Source organism: Schistocerca americana, chromosome 2, assembly GCF_021461395.2.
Source record: "Schistocerca americana isolate TAMUIC-IGC-003095 chromosome 2, iqSchAmer2.1, whole genome shotgun sequence".
NCBI classification, from domain to species: domain Eukaryota; kingdom Metazoa; phylum Arthropoda; class Insecta; order Orthoptera; family Acrididae; genus Schistocerca; species Schistocerca americana.
Genome location: NC_060120.1, coordinates 329,444,003 through 329,464,355, shown reverse-complemented (window position 1 = coordinate 329,464,355; position 20,353 = coordinate 329,444,003). Strand labels below are relative to the sequence as shown.

Below are 20,353 nucleotides of genomic sequence, written 5' to 3'. Positions count from 1 at the left end.
CATAGAGTCAAATAAAAAAGGCTTGTATGTCGGATTAATGAAAATAAACACAATCATGTGCCCAAATGGCTTGCAGACCAGGAAATCAGTGCACAGAGCTGAACAACAAAATATGCACCCCGTAGATGAACCAAACCTTTTGCCTCCTATCCAGTCCTGGCAAAGAAGAGTGAACGCCGACCCAGAAAATATGTCGTGGCTATACACACCGCATGTCCATCGCTCCAAGCACACTGCTGGCCTTGGTGGGGCAGATGAGTGTTTTGTAAGTTTTGTGTAGACTGACTGCATTTTCCCAGTATCATACCAATCATTCCATTTCATATGGACACAAATTGGCTGATTCTAAGTGTGACAGTATTGACAGCTACTCCAGAAAGCTCATTTTAGTTTAATAGAGAAGAGATTTATGGAGTGTGTGTCTAGTTGAATTTGAACTCCTCAGTTTGTTTTGTAGTTGGAAATATTACTGTTGTATGTTGGCTTAATTGTTTTAAACTTAAAAAAGAAAAAGAAAATTAAAATCTTCAACAGTTATAAGTTCACAGATAAAATCTTATGCACCAGTTGTGAAGTCTATTGTCTAGTTCACAGCTATGAAGATTGTGACCTTACGAAAACATTTAATGGATTTTTAGTGAATTGAGACGATAGTAGATTAGAAAAGAAAGTAAGGAAACACATGGCAAGACATGAGGGATTACGCATTTTGTTGTATTTGTTTTGGCCTCACTTAAACAGTTCCACTTCACCCATTGTGTTACTACAGATGAGTATACAAGTGTGGCCAGTAAGGATAACTTTGCAGTGTTGTTGAATGTTCTTCAAGATTGTTCAAGCGTCTGAAATGTAAATTGGAGCCATTGAAGAGATCTCATGTAATCCACAATTTGTTAATAAAATTGTAATAAATTTCAACAGTAAAATATTCATTTAAAAAAATCGTTAATATGGACCTCTTATATAATCTCGTGGAAGTGTACTGGAATTCTAATTATTCAGCCTAAAATTGCTGGTTTGCTCTGTAGGCTACCATGATAAAAAAGACAAAAATATTTACAGAATGATGATTTCCATATTGCATGTGAAATACACTTGAGGATACATTATCTGTTTGTAAAGCTGAAAATAATTTGTTATGGAAAGCCCTGAGTTGGGCCACAGCATCCTGTGATGATTGCCGTGTGTGTGTGTGTGTGTGTGTGTGTGTGTGTGTGTTTTCCGAAGAAGGGACATTTTTGTGTGAAAGCTTAAATGTTTAGCAGCCTTTTCACTATGCCTGTCTGTGACTCAGTGCCTTCTATATGTGGTGTGTAGCAATATATCCTTTTAATAATATTATTATTATTCTGTTCTGGACTTTCCATTGTTTAAAAGAATTTATATATTTTGATTCAACCTATTTGCCTGGAGTTTGTCATATTAGTTACACAGTGTTGTTTTTCCCAGGCCCTGTTTTGCGTATTCATTACTTCATTTTCAGTTTCTGTTTTCAGAATTGTATGGTTTCATTGTTGCATAAATTGCGTATGATATGCTCAATTTTCAGTTCCAATTATTTTATTTCTTGTGGGCATGAATACGCTTTGCTGCAATTCTGCAGCCTCACCATCATTGATAGTCGATATAATTAATAATAATAATAATATTTCTCACCAGTTGTTAGCGCAAATGAGATTACATTGTAAACAGAGGTGTCAATAACGTGATTTTATTCTCTTTTACAGACAAAACAAACAAAATTGATGAGCAAGCCTTCAAATGCCCAAGAACCTGCTAGGAAGAGTCCACTTCCTTTTGTCCAGTGGTTCGAGAAGGAAAGGCCAGCAATGCAGGAAGAGTTTCCGGATATGAATTCCTCCGAGTTGACGAGAGAGGCTATGAAGCGATACAAAGAAGTGAGACAGAAACAAAAAGAACAACAACAAGAACAGGTGCAGCTTTCAAAGACACAAAGTTTTCCATTTCACGCATCATATGACACAAAAACATGAGGTTAAAACCCTCTGCTAGCAAATACAAAAGATGTAATCCCTCAGACTTTCTTCATAAATTGATTGTTTACAAGTTTTTGAGTTTTCATTAATAGCTGTTTATATTCCATCCAAACAGGAGCCTAAAAGAAATCTGTGCTTGGCACCCGAAGTTGTTGAAATTTCCTGAAAGAAAAACAACAACCAGCAAATACATAAACTTGTAAACCATACAAAAGATATCTTGCAATATCATCGTATGTTGAAAAAATGCATCTCAACAAAAGTAGAGTATTTGAATTTCATACCAGTTTCATTTTACAGATGAACATTAATACAAATGACGAACTGCAGGGATGGATTTCTGACTGGAAATGGAGGAAAGAAGGTGCTATGAACATGTGTCCGGTAATGCATCATTGCCATGGTATATGGCACTAGTGAATGAAAGTTCTTACGACCACATGCCGTGTGTTCCTTATGTGTTACAGGCTGTGTGACTGGCGCACGTACTGTAAGCAGTAGAATGTCAGGCACAAGCTTAGATGGTGTTTATGTATGGCCAAGCAGTCAAGAGGCAGCACGGCTACACCAAAACCCATTTGCATCTAATTGGCCATACACAAATACCATCTCAGCTTCTTCAACTTTTGTAGTACTGTCTTCCTCGGTTGCGTGTAATATTACAGTATATTGATAATTTTTACTTATGGACCGTCTGACAGCAACTGAATAAAACACAATTTTAGTGCCATATGCGTTTCGCCTTTATTTTCTCCAAGGCATCATCAGTGGCCTGGAATATGTACATATGTTAGCTATTTAATTTACATTTTTGTCACTGTGCCTATAGGTTATAAACAGTTCTGGTAGTTGGTATTTCCTATTAAGTAGTAATGTTTTGAACTGTACTTACAGGTTGCGTGGACAATTTCTTACATATTACGCTCCTGTTGCATTTTTGGTGTTGTTCTTCTTCTTATGAACGCCAATTTGCCACAGCACTATGCACGGAACGCTTGTTTTAATGCAATGTTTTGGTTTCTGTTGCCGACTGTCAAATGTTTTTGCCAAAGATTGAATGTTATTGCCAAACTTATGAGTGTAACTATTGAAGTATCTGTGGTCTGTTTGTGTATGCATTTGTGTGTGTGTGTGTGTGTGTGTGTGTGTGTGTGTGTGTGTTTTGGTGTGATATTAATTTAATTTTATTTTAGTGTGTGTGTATACATATATATATAAAACAAAGATGAGGTGACTAACCGAACAAAAGCGCTGGTAGGTCGATAGACACACAAACAAACACAAACATACACAAAAAATTCAAGCTTTCGCAACAAACTGTTGCCTCATCAGGAAAGAGGGAAGGAGAGGGGAAGACGAAAGGAAATGGGTTTTAAGGGAGAGGGTAAGGAGTCATTCCAATCCCGGGAGCGGAAAGACTTACCTTAGGGGGAAAAAAGGACAGGTATACACTAGCACACACGCACATATCCATCCACACATACAGACACAAGCAGACATATTTAAAGTCTTATTTGGTCTTTATATTTGGTCTTGTGTGTATGTTTGTGTTTGTTTGTGTGTCTATCGACCTGCCAGCGCTTTTGTTCGGTAAGTCACCTCATCTTTGTTTTTATATATAATTTTTCCCACGTGGAATGTTTCCTTCCATTATATATATATATATATATATATATATATATATATATATATATATATATATATATATATATAAACCAAATGAAAGTGCTGGCAGGTCGACAGACACACAAACATACACACAACATTCAAGCTTTCGCAACAAACTGTTTCCTCATCAGGAAAGAGGGAAGGAAAGGGAAAGACGAAAGGATGTGGGTTTTAAGGGAGAGGGTAAGGAGTCATTTCAATCCCGGGAGCGGAAAGACTTACCTTAGGGGGAAAAAAGGACAGGTATACACTCGCACACACACACACACATATCCATCCACACATGTACAGACACAAGCAGACATCTTTTAAAGGTGAAGTAGAAAGCAACTGGAGATCTGGTATGAAAAACGGCGAAAAAGTGTTGGTTAAGTTGATCCTGTGGTGAACTTGGGTTGGTAGACAGCGATTTGCATAAAGGTTAGGTGGTTGTGTTGCCGCTAAAACACGTTAGAGGACGGAGAAATTTGGGAAAATTTCGAAAAAACGTATTAAAAGGAGTGGTATTGTGGTGAAAGATTACGAAAATGGGGCTAACAATTGTCTGACGAAGAAATAATGACGTTAAAACCTGTGGGGAGCGGCTAAAATGATCAGTGATATGTGAAAAATGGAAGTGGAAATAAAGTGAAAGTTATTAGAACTAGCCGAAATGGTTGTTTAATACGTGAAAGCAGCTGTTATTGAACTAGAAACGATGGATTTTATAGCAGCGGTAGTGTTGAAAGCGGAAAATAAAATTTTTTGGTAATGCCTGCTGGTGTCTGTATATGTGTGGATGGATATGTGTGTGTGTGCGCGAGTGTATACCTGTCCTTTTTTCCCCCTAAGGTAAGTCTTTCCGCTCCCGGGATTGGAATGACTCCTTACCCTCTCCCTTAAAACCCACATCCTTTCGTCTTTCCCTCTCCTTCCCTCTTTCCTGATGAGGCAACAGTTTGTTGCGAAAGCTTGACTGTTGTGTGTATGTTTGTATTTGTTTGTGTGTCTGTCGACCTGCCAGTGCTTTCATTTGGTAAGTCACATCATCTTTGTTTTTAGATATATTTTTCCTACGTGGAATGTTTCCCTCTATTATAACCATATATATATATATATATATATATATATATATATATATATATATATATATTGCTCTGTGTGTGTGTGTGTGTGTGTGTGTGTGTGTGTGTGTGTGTGTGTGTGTGTTCAATCTTTGGCAAAAACATTTGACAGTCGGCAAAAGCAAGTGTTCCGTGCATAGTGCTGTGGCAAATTGGTGTTCATAAGAAGAAGAACAACACCAAAAATGCAACAGGAGCGTAATATGTAAGAAATTGTCCACGCAACCTGTAAGTACAGTTCAAAACATTACTACTTAATAGGAAATACCAACCACCAGAACTGTTTATAACCTATAGGCACAGTGACAACAATGTAAATTAAATAGCTAACATATGTACATATTCCAGGCCACTGATGATGCCTTGCAGAAAATAAAGGCGAAATGCGTATGGCACTAGAATTGTGTTTTATTCAGTTGCTGTCAGACGGTCCATAAGTAAAAATTATCAATATACCGTAACCATCTCAGCTTGTTCATGACATGAATACCAGACCATTTTGCTGCTTACAGTGTGCTGCGTCAGTCACATAGCCTGTAACACACATGGAACCCACGGCACATGTTCAGAGGAACTTTGTCATCAGTGCCATCTACCGTATCATCAGTGCTTTCTGGACGCATGTTCGTAGGACCTTTATCCCTCCATTTCCAGTTAGGAATCTGTCCCTGCAGTTCATCAGTTTTATTAATGCTCAACCTGTATGTGTCATGGTTCAGAAGGTGTGTTAGTTGTTTTGTGTTTAGTTGTGGAATATAATGGGGGAAAATTAAATTTTGTTGGATATTTCGTTACCTTAACATTTTGCTGCTAAAATCACACTAAGTAGCCGTGTTACTTATTGCTGTTTTATAAGTTATATACCACTGCACACATTTATTATAATACTTGTACTATATGATTTCATTGCTATTATTTGCACATAATATACTATTGATATTGTTTGCTACTTGAAATTTGGGGGAAAAAAAGGAACACATTAAAAATTTTGGAAAGTTTAAACACAGTGCCATGGCAAGTTAAAGGCGTGTGCTGTTTCACCTAGCTCATTTGTTGCTTAATGATAGGTCAGTACTTATCACAAGACTCAAGAAAATACACATTACGCAGGCAATTTGGAAGTAGGCTGGAATCAGCAGTGCCATAGGAAGGAATATCTCAAAAATGCATGCAGACAGCATTTCCTGACACAAACTAAAATCAGACATGAAATTCTCCATAGCACATTCTGGAACGTGGCATGCTTCACTGTGCTATCTGGAGCTTATGTTTCCGTAATTTAATTGCAAATTAAAGTAGATTCAGTGAAATTATTATCTGTTGTCTGCTTATATGTCTTTTTTGTGTACTTGTCTCTACTGTAAACTGGTGCAAAGAAGTATTAGCACTCATTTTTGGCATGTGCAGGGTGATTCAGCTGCCCTCCCCCTACTGACAGTGTTTTATGTAACTGACATTGTTACATCTGTCCTTTATCAACCATGCATGAGATTTTCATATTGTATTGCTTGCTATGTGAGAACTATTAGTCCGACAGAGAAAAATGAAAAGCACCTTTTTGTAGAAAATTTAATATAGTTAACTTTGTACCAGGATACGTTTTTGCTAGAGGCCGTAGTTTTTGAGTTATTCAAGAAAAATGTACAAAAATGGCCTTCAAACACACCCCCACTCCCTCGCTCATTGCTCATTAGTCAGGATCTCTAGTATGTTTAACATGGCACTCCCTCACTGTACAAAAATTTGCGGCTGGTGAATTATTTCCAACATTTGATATTTTTTGGTCTTCATTGACTGGTGTTTATGCCACCGCATAAAATAAACAGTTACATTGTTGTATTTGCCTGGCCATCTGACTACAAATCTACTGTGCTTGTAAGGATTAGGCTTGGGTGGATTGAATTGTCACCGTAATTAGTTTAAGCATAACATTTACAAAAGTCATTTTTCTTTCAATACTCACAGGGACACGTTTCAATTAATGATATTAGCGAAATAGCTGACTATGCTGGTGGTGTAATAGCTCAGTCAATAGAGTCCAAAAAATGGCAGATATTAGGAATAGTTTATGTTTCGAAAATGTTTATGTGGTCATAGGAGGTAGTGCCACAAACAATGTACTTGAAATACTGACCGGTGAGGGATGAGTGTGGAGGTGGGGGTGCATTTAAAGGTCGCTTTTGCATGTTTTTCTTGAGTAACTTGAAAATCATGGCCTTCAGTGAAAACATATCCCAGCACAAAATTTAATTACATTAAATTTCCTCCAAAAAGATTCTGTTCATTTTTTTCTGTATTACTGATAGTTTGTGCTGGCGAACAAGAGGATATGGAACTCTTGTCGTGGTTTATGAAGACCAGACATAACACTGCGGGTTGCATAATATGACAACAGTAGGGGCAGCTGAATCGCCCTGGAGGGGTGGGGGGGTCATATGATCTCAGCTTTATAAATTAGAGATACTTAAAGCTTGAGCAATTACCACTTGTTTTCAGAACATTACTGACATTATTAAAGTAAACTGGATGCCTAACCCAATTTCACAGCTTATCATACTCTGTCAATTTCAAAAATTGTCTTGTTAACTGGCAGGGCATAAAAATAACAGTTTATTCGGTATCATCCAGTGGTTTGTCAGTGGTGAGAGGTAAATGGTGTATTAAAAAATCTTGTTGTTGATCTGTCCTTTCATGACGCCTTAGATACTCATTAAGAATGAAATAGTCATTATCAGTATTGCCTGGTGGGTATGTAAGTATTATCTTGCAGCATTAATTTAATTTCTGTGTTATTCAATGTTTTTTGTATATGCTCTAAGAGGCAGAATTTTGGGAAGGAATGTCTTTCTTTTTGTTTCCTCCAGAATGGTGAATGTGTGCAGAAGCTAGGTTCCTTTGAGAACTGGTTTGAGGAAGAGAAGAGTAATTTGCAGAAGGAATTTCCAGGTGTGACACAACAAGAGTTAGCAACTGAGGGTCTTAAAAGATATCGAGACCTACTGCAGAAGAAGAGGAGGGAAGAAAAAGAAAAGGAGGTATAGTGTAGATTTTCTTCTCAGCAATATCGCCTATTATTTTCATTCTTTGTACTAAAAACAGGTAAACACTACACTTGATACTGTATTCTGTATCAAGCACTTGGATTTGTTTGTGCTGTTACTGAAACTACTTTGGTATAAGTCAGTATGTAGCTTAGCATAAAATAGTGTCAATGTGTCAGATTGCTGAAAAATAAAGAGCAACAAATCATTAATAGGGCAAAAATGATAACAGATCAATAGAGGAAACTTGAGGGAAAATAAAAGATACAGTAACGCCATCTTTTGAGTAATTTTTGAGGACCCAACTTTTTGTAGGGGGCGGTGGTGCTCATCATTAGGGGTTTCCCGAGGTGAAAAATTAATTGCTTTTTTTAAATATGTTGCGCAGTATTACTAGTTGTTGTAGTTGAGTTCTGCTTTCTTAAATTTCTGTCCATTGTCATTGGGGTAATAATTCTTATTCTTGGTTTGCTGCAAATATAACTTTAGTAATTAGGGACTTTTTGCACATGGGAATGTGCAGTAAAAAATTACACTGTCAAGACTTTTAAGTTTGGCCACTTTTATATTAATAAAACCACAAATTACATCATCCTTCACAAACATTACAGGCACTGATTCACATCTGAAGTGACACTAAACTGAACTAAGACTGGGATGAAACTGTCTTATGTTATCACTCCCACACCATCTTAAATAGTTTTAAAAGAATTGCTTGTATTTTTTACATTATTGTGAACAGCAGGTTAATTAAGTCACAGTCATTAGTCAATGTCTTGTAAAAAATTACACACATTGTCAGCTACTGCACATTAAATGAATTTTTTGTTGTAATTACAATTTAAAATGTATTATGACCTCTCTATGAAATGGCTCGTGTATCATTTATCAACAGTGTTTCATTTAATGTTTTAATTTCAGAATAATTACTTTCAAGTGTTTTATTGTTAACATTTTTTGTGTTTGTTGTATCCCAGATAGACCATTTAGAGTGAGAAAACATTGAGGTGCGATTCTGGAACTATTGACATGACAACAGTTCTAGAACGTTCTGTAAACTACTAATTCGAGTAACAAAATTGAATCAGAAGTTGAGAGTTATGCTGACATCAAAGAATTTGAAAATAAAGCCAAATACAAATAGCCAAAACAACATATCTACAGGATGTGCAAAAAACATACGCGACTATGGCATCAAAAATGTCACTAGGCCTGGTATTGGTCATTTCAATAAGTGCTGTCCCACTCTGTCACATTACAAGCTGAATCAGATTCTGGAAATTAAATATGGCTTAGCATAAAAATAACTGCTCGTAGCAAACCGTAAAATACTGTTGAGGCACATTTATTGGGCCATTCAATAAGTGATGCAATTTTTTTCTGAAAGCAGATTGGTTTTATCCCGGATTCCAGTAAAGCATATTATTCCCCACTCTTTTGGCTACAAAACTCTGTTTCTCAGCATAATCTGCATTTAATGCCATAGCCTTACAGCACCTTACTGGGAGGGCCTATATGCTCGCATAATTATCACCGAGAATTGGCAGCCCTGCAGCCAGGGGACTAGCGCGCGTTTTGGTGTTCTCGTAAAGTTAAGTCATTTTAGATTATAAAACATATAGTTTATATATCTAAAAACAAAGATGATGTGACTTACCAAACGAAAGCGCTGGCACGTCGATAGACACACAAACATACACACAAAATACTAGCTTTCGCAACCAACGGTTGCTTCGTCAGGAAAGAGGGAAGGAGAGGGAAAGACGAAAGGATTTGGGTTTTAAGGGAGAGGGTAAGGAGTCATTCCAATCCCGGGAGCGGAAAGACTTACCTTAGGGGGAAAAAAGGACGGGTATACACTCGCGCACACACACACACATCCATCCACACATATACAGACACAAGCAGACATGCTTCACTGTGCTATCTGGAGCTTATGTTTCCGTAATTTAATTGCAAATTAAAGTAGATTCAGTGAAATTATTACCTGTTGTCTGCTTATATGTCTTTTTTGTGTACTTGTCTCTACTGTAAACTGGTGCAAAGAAGTATTAGCACTCATTTTTGGCATATGCAGGGTGATTCAGCTGCCCTCCCCCTACTGACAGTGTTTTATGTAACTGACATTGTTACATCTGTCTTTTATCAACCATGCATGAGATTTTCATATTATATTGCTTGCTATGTGAGAACTATTAGTCCTACAGAGAAAAATGAAAAGCACCTTTTTGTAGAAAATTTAATATACTGCTTGTGTCTGAATATGTGTGGATGGATGTGTGTGTGTGTGTGTGTGTGTGTGTGCGCGAGTGTGTACCCGTCCTTTTTTCCCCCTAAGGTAAGTCTTTCCGCTCCTGGGATTGGAATGACTCCTTACTCTCTCCCTTAAAACCCAAATCCTTTCATCTTTCCCTCTCCTTCCCTCTTTCCTGACGAAGCAACCGTTGGTTGCGAAAGCTAGTATTTTGTGTGTATGTTTGTGTTTGTTTGTGTGTCTATTGACGTGCCAGCACTTTCGTTTGGTAAGTCACATCATCTTTGTTTTTAGATATATTTTTCCCATGTGGAATGTTTCCCTCTATTAATTCAAAACATATAGTTTGGTAGTGATTATGTGGTAAAAAAGTGTATTAGTGTGCCTTCTAAGCGTACCATTAAAGGCTTCATTTTTCTTTACGTAATATGGCAGAAAATTTGAAAATATCATACAGTCGTATTTTCTGTTTACGTTTTGCCGCAGCAAATCTATAGAATTTCGTTTAGCTGTTCTTTGCTCTCTCCAGCAGTTTAACTGTAGCATACCTCTTCATTATTTAATTCACATTTCCGGAAAGGATCGTAAAGTTTAAGTAGTTGTTTCAGAAACTTTGCACTGTTGTTTTTGTTTACACTCAGTTGTGTATAACCAAATTTGTGGAATTATATTTTCGTGTTTATCTGTAATTTAACTGACTTATTCTTAATAAACTATTACGTTTACCATGAGTGAAAAATGCTTGAATTGCCATAGAATTGTTAGGTCGGGGCTTTGGTGTGACGGGTGCTGTAGTTTTTTCCATGTAGGTGACTGTAGTGGTATGGGAATGGGGGAAGTAAATGAGACTCATCAGTAGTTTTGTAGGATATGTAGTAGAGATAGGAAGATACTAGAACAGGAGGGGAAAATTGCCACACTTCAGGCTGAGTTAGGCAAAGCCAGAGGAGATCTTGACAGGTTAAGGAGGGAGAAGGGTAAAGATAGATGGGAAGTGGCAACAGGCAGAACAGGCCTAGGACGTGGAAAATAGATTTGACCTGTTGCTTCAGTTAGAAGCCGGCGAGCCTCAAACAGTTGTAAGTGTAGAAAGGGCACAACAAACTTTCAGCAGCAAATTGAAAAGTAAGAATGTAGGGAAATCAGTACAGAAAAAAAAGTGTTGTTGTTAGGTAGTTCCTATGGAAGAGGTGTTGGGCAACTTTTGCAGGATGAACTAGGATCAGAATACCAGGTCTCCAATTTTTTTAAACCTAGTGCTGGTCTGGAGCAGATGACAGAGGATTTAGGATCACTTTGCAAAAATTTCACTAAGGAAGACACTGTGGTTATAGTGGGTGGGCCAGGTAATAGTATTGTCAGAGATCCTGCTGGGTACAGTATAGAGTGTGACCTGGCAAAGATTGCATCAGTATCGAAGCATACTAGTGTTGAGTTTGTATCTGTTCTTGGGCGCCATGACCGACCTCATTTGAACTCTTTCATCAAGAGAGTTAATTTGAAGTTGGAACAGCTGCTTATTGTCGGGTGCAAGGTCACATTGGTGTAGTTGCTGTTGATTCTCTCAGTAGGTGGAATTATACGAAGCATGGCCTTCACCTCAACAGGAAAGGGAAGGGTAAACTGGCTGGGAAAATAGCAGGAAAGTTAAAGGGGGGAGGCACTGTTATGACTGATAAAATACCAGTGGTTATAGGGTTCAGGAAAGACCCTTTTTTAGGGTAGGGGGGACAGAAAGAAACCAAATTTTAAGAGAGGTTATGACTGAGACAAACCTTCAGTTTGAGGAAGAAACCAAAAAACATAATTCTAACTTATTACGTCAGCATAAACAGCTATTGGTTAAGAATTTTCAACAATCAGCAGATATTTCAACTCTACCCTATTTTAACTCAGTCAGTGTGAAATGTCAGCTATCTTTATTGCATCAAATGAAGAGGGACAGATAGCATAAAGAGTAAATGATACATTGGTGACAGATGTGTATAGTGTTGCAGAACTTTTTAACAAACATTTTATAACGGTTACTGAAAAGATGGTGTTGTCAGGTTCTGTAGATGCTGCTATGGAATACCTCAGACCAGACATTTCAAGTAACTTCCATAATATGAATTTGACCCTCACCACCCCAGAAGAAATAATGTCCATCATAAAATCTTTAAAATCAAAAACATCTAGTGGGTATGATGAAATATCAACAAAATTAATTAAAGAATTTGATTCTGAGTTAAGTAACATATTATTACAAAAAAAATAAATTAAGCTATCTGTGTAACCAGTCGTTAATCAGTGGAATATTTCCTGAATGGTTGAAATATGCTGAAGTTAAACCACTGTTTAAGAAGGGAGATAAAGAAATAGCATCAAATTTCTGTCCAATTTCACTTTTGCCAGCATTCTCAAAAATTTTAGAAAAAGTAATGTACAATTGGCTGTATAACCATCTTATCTCAAATAACATACTGTCAAAGTCGCAGTTTGGATTTCTAAAAGGTTCTGATATTGAGAAGGCTATCTACACTTACAGTGAAAATGTGCTTAATTCATTAGACAAAAATGGCAGGCAACTGGTATATTTTGTGATCTGTTAAAGGCATTTTACTGTGTAAATCACAGTATTCTTTTAAGTAGATTAGAATATTATGGTTTAACAGGAAACGCTGCAAAGTGGTTCAAATCTTGTATCTCTGGCAGGAAACAAAGCATGTTGTTAGGAAAGAGACATGTATTACGCTATCAAGCAACATCCATCTGGGAACTAATTACATGTGGGGTCCCCACAATGTTCCATTTTAGGGCCCTTACTTTTTCTTATGTATATCAATGACCTTTCATCAGTAACATTACCAGATGTCAAGTTCGTTTTGTTTGCCGATGATACAAACATTGCAATAAATAGCAAATCAAGTGTAGTCTTAGAAAGATCGGCTAATAAAATATTTGTGGACATTAATCACTGTTTCCTAGCCAATTCCTTGTCACTGAACTTTGAAAAAAAACACACTATATGCAGTTCAGAACTTGTAAGGGGTATCCCACAAGTATATGCCTAACATACGATGACAAGCAGATAGAAGAAGTGGACAGTGTTAAATGCTTGGGATTACAGCTTGATAATAAATTCGATTGGGAGGAGCACACCACAGAACTGCTGAATCGACTTAACAAATCTCTATTTGCAATGTGAATTGTGTCAGACATAGGGGATATAAAAATGAAAAAGCTGGCATACTACGCTTACTTTCATTCCATAATGTCATATGGGATTATTTTTTGGGTAATTCATCAAGCCAAGCTAAAGTTTTCCGGACACAAAAATGTGCAATTAGAGTTATATGTGGTGTGAACTCAAGAACATCCTGAAGAGATCTGTTTAGGGAACTAGGGATTCTAACTACTGGTTCCCAATATATTTGTTCCTTCATGAAATTTGTCATTAAAAATATATCACTTTTTCAAGCCAACAGCTCAATTCATGGAATCAATACTAGAAGTAAGAATAATCTTCACAAGGATTTAAAGTCACTTACTCTTGTACAAAAAGGAGTGCATTATTCAGGAACACACATTTTCAACAACTTGCCAGCAGCCTTAAAAAGCTTAACCACCAATGAAATTCAGTTTAAAGAGAAGCCTAGAGGATTTATTGGTGGCCAACTCCTTCTACTCCATTGATAAACTTCGCAGTAGAACCAACTGATTTTTTTTTTGTGTGTGTGTGTGTGTGTGTGTGTAAACAACTTCTGCACCAGGGCAGTGATGTGTTGATTGTAAATAAGTATGGTAGTAGTTCTATTACGAGGGTTATTCCAAAAGTAAGGTCCGATTCGCCGTAACTATTGAAATTTGGCGCCAATGACAAAACACGCATGCGCGCCGACTCTCGGCAAGCCTTGTGCGTCAAACGCCGCCATTCGCTTTGTTACTGTTGCTGAGTGTAGTTCACAGTGTCACTTTACAATGTTTAAGACAATTGATCAGCCCGCCGATTGTGAAGTAAGGGCAGTGATACGGTTTTTGTCTGCAAGAAACAATTCAGCGGCGGAAATCCATCGGCAGATTACTGAAGTGTACGGTCCTAACATAATGAGCGACAGTAAAGTGCGCAAGTGGGTGCGAGCTTTTAATGAAGGACGGGATAATGTGCACGATGAACCACGGTGTGGCCGACCATCAGTGATTTCAGACGATTTGGTCAATGCGGTTGACAAAAAAATTCGTGAAGATCGCTGATTCACTATTACAGACGTAGACATGCATTTTCCGAATGTGAGTAGAACAACTTTGTACAGAATTGTGTCTGAACATTTGAAGTTTCACAAATTGTGTGCCCGTTGGGTTCCCAGGCTGCTTACTGAGCCCCAACGAATGAAAAGAATGGCTTTTGCTCTTGATTTTTTGGAGCGATATCATAAGGAAGGTGACAGTCTTTTAGACAATGTTGTCACAGGGGATGAGACATGGGTTTCTCACATCACTCCAGAGTCTAAACGTCAGTCAATGCAATGGCGTCACACGTCATCGCCAGTCAAGGTCAAGGCAAAGCAGACAATCTCAACACGTAAGGTTATGGCGACTGTGTTCTGGGATAGACGTGGAGTATTGTTAGTCGACTTTATGGAGAGAGGAACAACGATTAATAAAGCCGCCTACTGCGCTACCCTGACTAAACTTCGACGTGCAATCCAGAATAAGCGACGTGGTCTTTTGTCGTCTGGAATCTTGTTGTTGCATGACAATGCCAGACCCCACACTGCAAATGAAACGCAAGCTCTGATCAAGAAATTTGGATGGGAACAGATGGACCATCCTCCTTACAGTCCGGACCTGGCGCCAAGTGATTTCCACCTGTTCCGTTACTTAAAGGAGTTTCTCGGCGGCAAGCGCTTCGACACAGATGATGAAGTGAAAGAAGCAGTTAAGGACTGGTTATCGTCACAGGCGGCCGATTTCTATAACATGGGCATTCAAAAGCTTGTTGAACGATGTGACAAATGTTTAAATAAGTATGGAAGTTATGTAGAAAAATAGATAAAGATGTAAGGAATGTAAATAAAACAATTGTTTTGAAAAAACATTTTAGTTTTGATTTTTTTTTTTTATAACCTGACCTTACTTTTGGAATAACCCTCGTACATGTTTATTACATTGCAAATAAAAAAAACTTTTTTATTTTAAATTCAGTGCATTAGGGTTTGTAAAATGATTCTTTCATACAGGGTTTATTTAAAAAAGTGACAGTCATTCCACTTGGGACCTGTGGAAAGTACATTAGCTTATTTGTTTCAGTTGTAAATATTTGTCATTTATTATTATTTTTCTGACATACTCTACATCCTGGAGGACCACCTCACTACGGATCAATAGGAATGAAAGTAAATCTAATCTTTACTCGTCTGAAATTGGAGTCAACATCTTGCTGCATCAATAACCTCCCCATCATCCACCTACTGCTTCCCATGGAGTGCATTCTTCATTGGGCCAAACAGATAGAAGGTGTGAGATCGAGGCTGTAGGGTCCAATGAAGTTTTGTGACTCCTCTTGGGTGCACAGACTTGTGAGACCTTGCATTGTCATAAAGAAGGAGAAGTTCATTTGCATTTTTGTCATGATGAATACGCTTCTTCATTTTCTTGAGGGTTGCACAATTCACTTCAGAGTTGATCGTTGCATCATGAGGGAGGACATCAAACACAATAACTTCTTCGGGATCCCAGAAGACCATCGCCATGACTTTACCAGCTGAGTGTGCAACTATGAACTGTTTCTTCATAAGTGAGGTAGTGTGGCACCATTCCATGGATTGCCATTTTGTTTCATCACCTGAGATGATATTTGGCAAACATTGTCAAGATCAGCCCCATAACATGCAAGCAGTTCTGCACAATTCTGTTAGGTGATTAGGAACCCAGCAGGCACACACCTCAGAGTAGCCAACTGGTGGACGAGTGTGTCAGCACAACCAACAGAGACATCTAGTTGTGTGATGAGGTATTTGATTGTGATGTATTGATCACCTCGAATGAGAGTGTCCACATACTTTAACATTACTGGAGTCACAGCTGTGTGCAGCCGGCTGGCATGTGGGAGATTGGACAGCTATCCACAACTTTGTTGTGATGATGACAGGCACAATGCCCAATGACTCACCGTGCTTCTGTTCACTGCCAGGTCTCCATAGACATTCTGCAAGTGCCTATGATTATCTGCAATATTCTGATTTTCTGCCAAATGAAACTCAGCGACAACTCTCTGCTTGGAATGTACGTCCATTACAGACAATTTTGAAGACTATGTATTGCACTGCCACCTATCAGAACTTCATGAAACTGTAGGGACTAAGGCAGGAATATTCCACGAGTCCCACAGAAAATTCCACATTTGTAACTGAAATTGGCCAAGGGTGAAAAAAATTCTGTTGCATTACTTATTGGATGCCTCTTGTATAATCACAAATTGGTAGCTTCATTTAAAAGCAACCAGAAAGAATAAGACATTTTATTCTGCAAAGACATTATTCATGTAATGGTACAGGGTGAGCATGACTACAAAAAAATTAAGGAAAAATCATTAATTACTGTCTTTGTTTCTTCCTTTGTGTGCTCTAGCTGGTTGATGCTAGTAAGGATGACTTGCTCATACTGAAGTACAAAACATAACCTCTGATGGTATCAAATCCTTGCACAGCTGTACCAAGATTTCTGCAGGTGAATCTTCTTCATTTTCGCCTTCGTCCCTGCGACTACCATTATAGCATATTCTGACTTGTTTATTCGAGGAGCATCATATGCTTAACATAGAACTTTTTGCACTTAGTTGTGGAAAGGTACATAAGAAGGACAACTAAGTGCCTCTACTGTTGGAGGATTTGTTACCTTTACTGCTTAAATTATCACATATCACCAGGACTTCCCATTACCTCACTTATTTCCATTTACGATGCGGGAGTCAGGATGTTGTCATGAAAAGAAAAGAAAGAAAGAAACAAAATAGTAAAATGTCTGACTTGCTGAATCATCAGGAAAGGCATTCCATTCTTCTTCAGAAGATAGTCTTTTTCTACTGTAATTGATGATGTACTACAGCAAAATCAATGTGCTGAATCGCACTATATCAGGAAAGAAGTGTGTGTAGCCTATAAAAAGTTAATTTTCATTCTTTACTTTCTCTCAAGGAATGACTCCTGCCTAATAAAAATTCTTATTTTGCTTTCACAGAATCATCTGTGATCAGATTTTGAGGCTGCAGATGACTGATGCAGATGGCAGGAAGGAATATGACATCAATGTTCATGAGAGATGTGGGTAGTTTTGTATGCTGAACTCATCTGTTAGTGAGAGCAGCTTTTCTCATGTTGTGCCCATCTTGACATTTAATCTTGTAAGAAACCTCATACAAATAGATGCAGTAATACACGAATTGCTGTTGAAGTGCAAGATAGTGTTTTCCTGTTCATAAAATATCTCATAGTTTTCAACTTTCCATTACCATTGCTATTAATACAGCAGTGCTGTCATTCCGTCTTTGTTCTTTTCACCATGCTGACATTTTCCTCCTTAACAATTTACATGTTTTAAGGATATCAGTTGGAAAAGATCGAGTTTCATCAGAATGTCACTGTTTATGGAATTACATGCTCTTACAGCAGCGTCCAAGCATCTTTCCTTGAATGTTCCTCACTTACTATGACACAAATTCACTTTATCTGCATATGTTCTGATAAGAGAACTTCTAACATTTTTTTAAACTCACCCAGCGAATTGTTCAATACACAGAATCTTCTGTCATAATTCAAGTGCTTTCTAAGCTGTTATTTCACAATACGTTTCCATCTATCGAACTGATGGGAGTATCAGATCATGCAGTGCTACCTAAGTGCTCAGTAATGTGTTGAGAATAGGTTTGAGCAGTCTTATTAACACAAAATAGCAGAAGGGAAAGAATCAATTGCTATAGGTGACTTGTCAATATACAGCAAGAAAAGAACAGAATAAACAAATAGTAAATGAGTTACAACTCCAAGGAGTGAGTGATAAACTTAACACAGTACTCCAAGTGGCGGTTGTCGCCATTCATTTGTCACCACACTGTCACTCAGCTTGCGCCACAACAGCATCGCTAATACGTGCAACCGCAGCAGTCGACATGTGTAGCGGCCCCTACAGGAGCTCCCATGGTGAAAACAGAGCATCTTCTCTGAAACAGGCCGGGAAGTAGACATGTTGTATGTAGCGAATCGAGTTTCACATAGGCTCTGCATTGACTTGTCGTGGCAATGGGGCTGGAAGACAGGGTGTCTTATCTACCTCGTGTGTAGCTCTTGACCACAAGGTGGGTGATGCGTGCTTGAAAATGTGAACAGGCTTCACTCTGCTAAGAGACACGGTGGCCTATTTTCCGTTCACTGTGGTAACCATTGTGTGTGTGTGTGTGTGTGTGTGTGTGTGTGTGTGTGTGTGTGTGTGTGTGTATGCTAATGCGCGCGTCTCTGCGCAGGTTGTGTTGGGGTCCCGATAGGGTGTTTGCAGTGATGGCATGACTCATTCTGTACATAACATGATGTGCAAACAGCTGTCAAGGTTTGTAGGTTTGATGTGGTTTACATGTTCCCGTAACTTGCAAAGGAACTCTGGTTGTTCATCTGTTTTTGTCAGTAGGTTGGCATCAAATAACTCTCCTGGCAGGCACAAAGTCTCGCCATAAACCAATTCCGCTGCTGAGGACTCTATATGTGGTTTGTACATAGCTCATAGGCCCAGCAGGACTATGGGCAGTGCAGATATCCAGGGCATCCCGTGGCACGTTAGCGCAGTCTTCAGTGTCCAAAGCCAACATTCCACCATGCTGTTGCTGGCCGGATGATAAGTGGTCGTCTTGTGATGGATGTAGCCACAGAACTTCACCAACTGTGCAAACAAGTCTGAATCGAACTTTCGGCCTCTGTCAGTAGTGATATAGAACAGACAGCTGAACCTCGCCAGCCAGATCAATGTGAAAGTGGTGGCTAGTGCATCTGTGTAGATGTTGTCTGTAGCTACTGCCTCAGGCCATCATATATACTACCAATCATTTTGAGTATATAACGTGGGCCATCTGACAGAGGAAGTAGTCCTACCATGTCAAGCTGAATGTGGGTGAAGTGTGAAGAAGCATCTGAGAACTATCTGATTAGGGAATGAACTTGCCAAGTGACTTTGCAAAGTTGGCAATGCTGGCAAGTTCTCATCCACTCGTGGCAGTCTCTTCCTGTCCATGGCCACACGAACTGCCGAGATACTTGCTTGAATATTGTTCAGACTCCCCGGTGACAAAGATTATGTAAGGCCTCAAACACTAGACAGCAAAAGGCAACAGGGATGAAAGGTTGCGATCTGCCATGTAATGCCTCACAATATAATTTCATGTTCTTGCTGGGCCTCTCAACTAGCTATAACTTAAGTTCTGCAGTGTCATTGTGCAATAACGTATGCAGTTTGGGATCTTCTTGTTGCGACTTGACAAGCACCATCATGTTCACAGGCCGTGGGACACTGGCCATTCGAGAGAGAGTCCACATCACATAAATGATGCCTGATATTGGCGCATGCCCATACTGTACTGGCTAATGAATTCCAATTAGGTTTACTGCATGGGGAACAAGTGTTGCTGTTTTCCCTGATGGCATTTGCTAAGGTCCAGCATTCGGTGTATATCACGAACCCTCTCACCTCAACCTCATCCTACAGTCAGACGTACTTGATTGCTTGGTATATGGTTTAAAGTTACCAATCCTATGTGCTCCATCTTTACAGGGAAGGTGATAGCTTGTGTGAAAAATTAGCCAGAAGCTGCCATGCCTTGTCCAACCATTGGTGGAAGTCTGCACCAATGGCTGGCTGACTGGCATCTACCATTACTGCCAGTGGAGCTTGGGGCGTGTCGGCACTGCTGCTTGCGGTACCTCTTTTTGGCTGCTTTAAAAGCCTCATTTGTCCCCTCGGTCCAATGCACAGCAGAACTGCTCTTAACTTTGGAACCAGTCTGTTCTTCAGTGCATGGTAAATGCCTGCATTAAAAATTGAGCTTTCCTAAGTATCTGTGTATCTCTGTTATTGTAGACTGTTTAGATATTTGCAATATGGCTTCAACATTCTCAATGAATGGTAATGAGCCTGCTAAAGCTATTCGATGACCCAGGAATTCAACTTCTGGTTGTCCAGAACTCATTTCACCTTGTTCAACGCCGCGCTGTACTTCTTGAAACACTCAAAAACTACTCTCAAGTGCTGATGATGTTGATCTGTGGACAG

At 38.8% G+C, this 20,353-nt stretch overlaps 1 protein-coding gene across 3 annotated transcripts in view; it reads left to right on the top strand.

The window, feature by feature from the left end:
• LOC124595578 (WD repeat and HMG-box DNA-binding protein 1) overlaps window positions 1-20,353 on the top strand; it is a 200,119-nt gene that overhangs the window by 167,765 nt on the left and 12,001 nt on the right. For all 3 annotated transcript variants that reach the window (XM_047134369.1, XM_047134368.1, XM_047134367.1), the window contains 2 exons: window positions 1,728-1,934; window positions 7,633-7,803. In XM_047134369.1, the coding sequence (XP_046990325.1) occupies window positions 1,728-1,934; window positions 7,633-7,803 (378 nt within the window). The remainder of the gene's footprint in view (window positions 1-1,727; window positions 1,935-7,632; window positions 7,804-20,353) is intronic.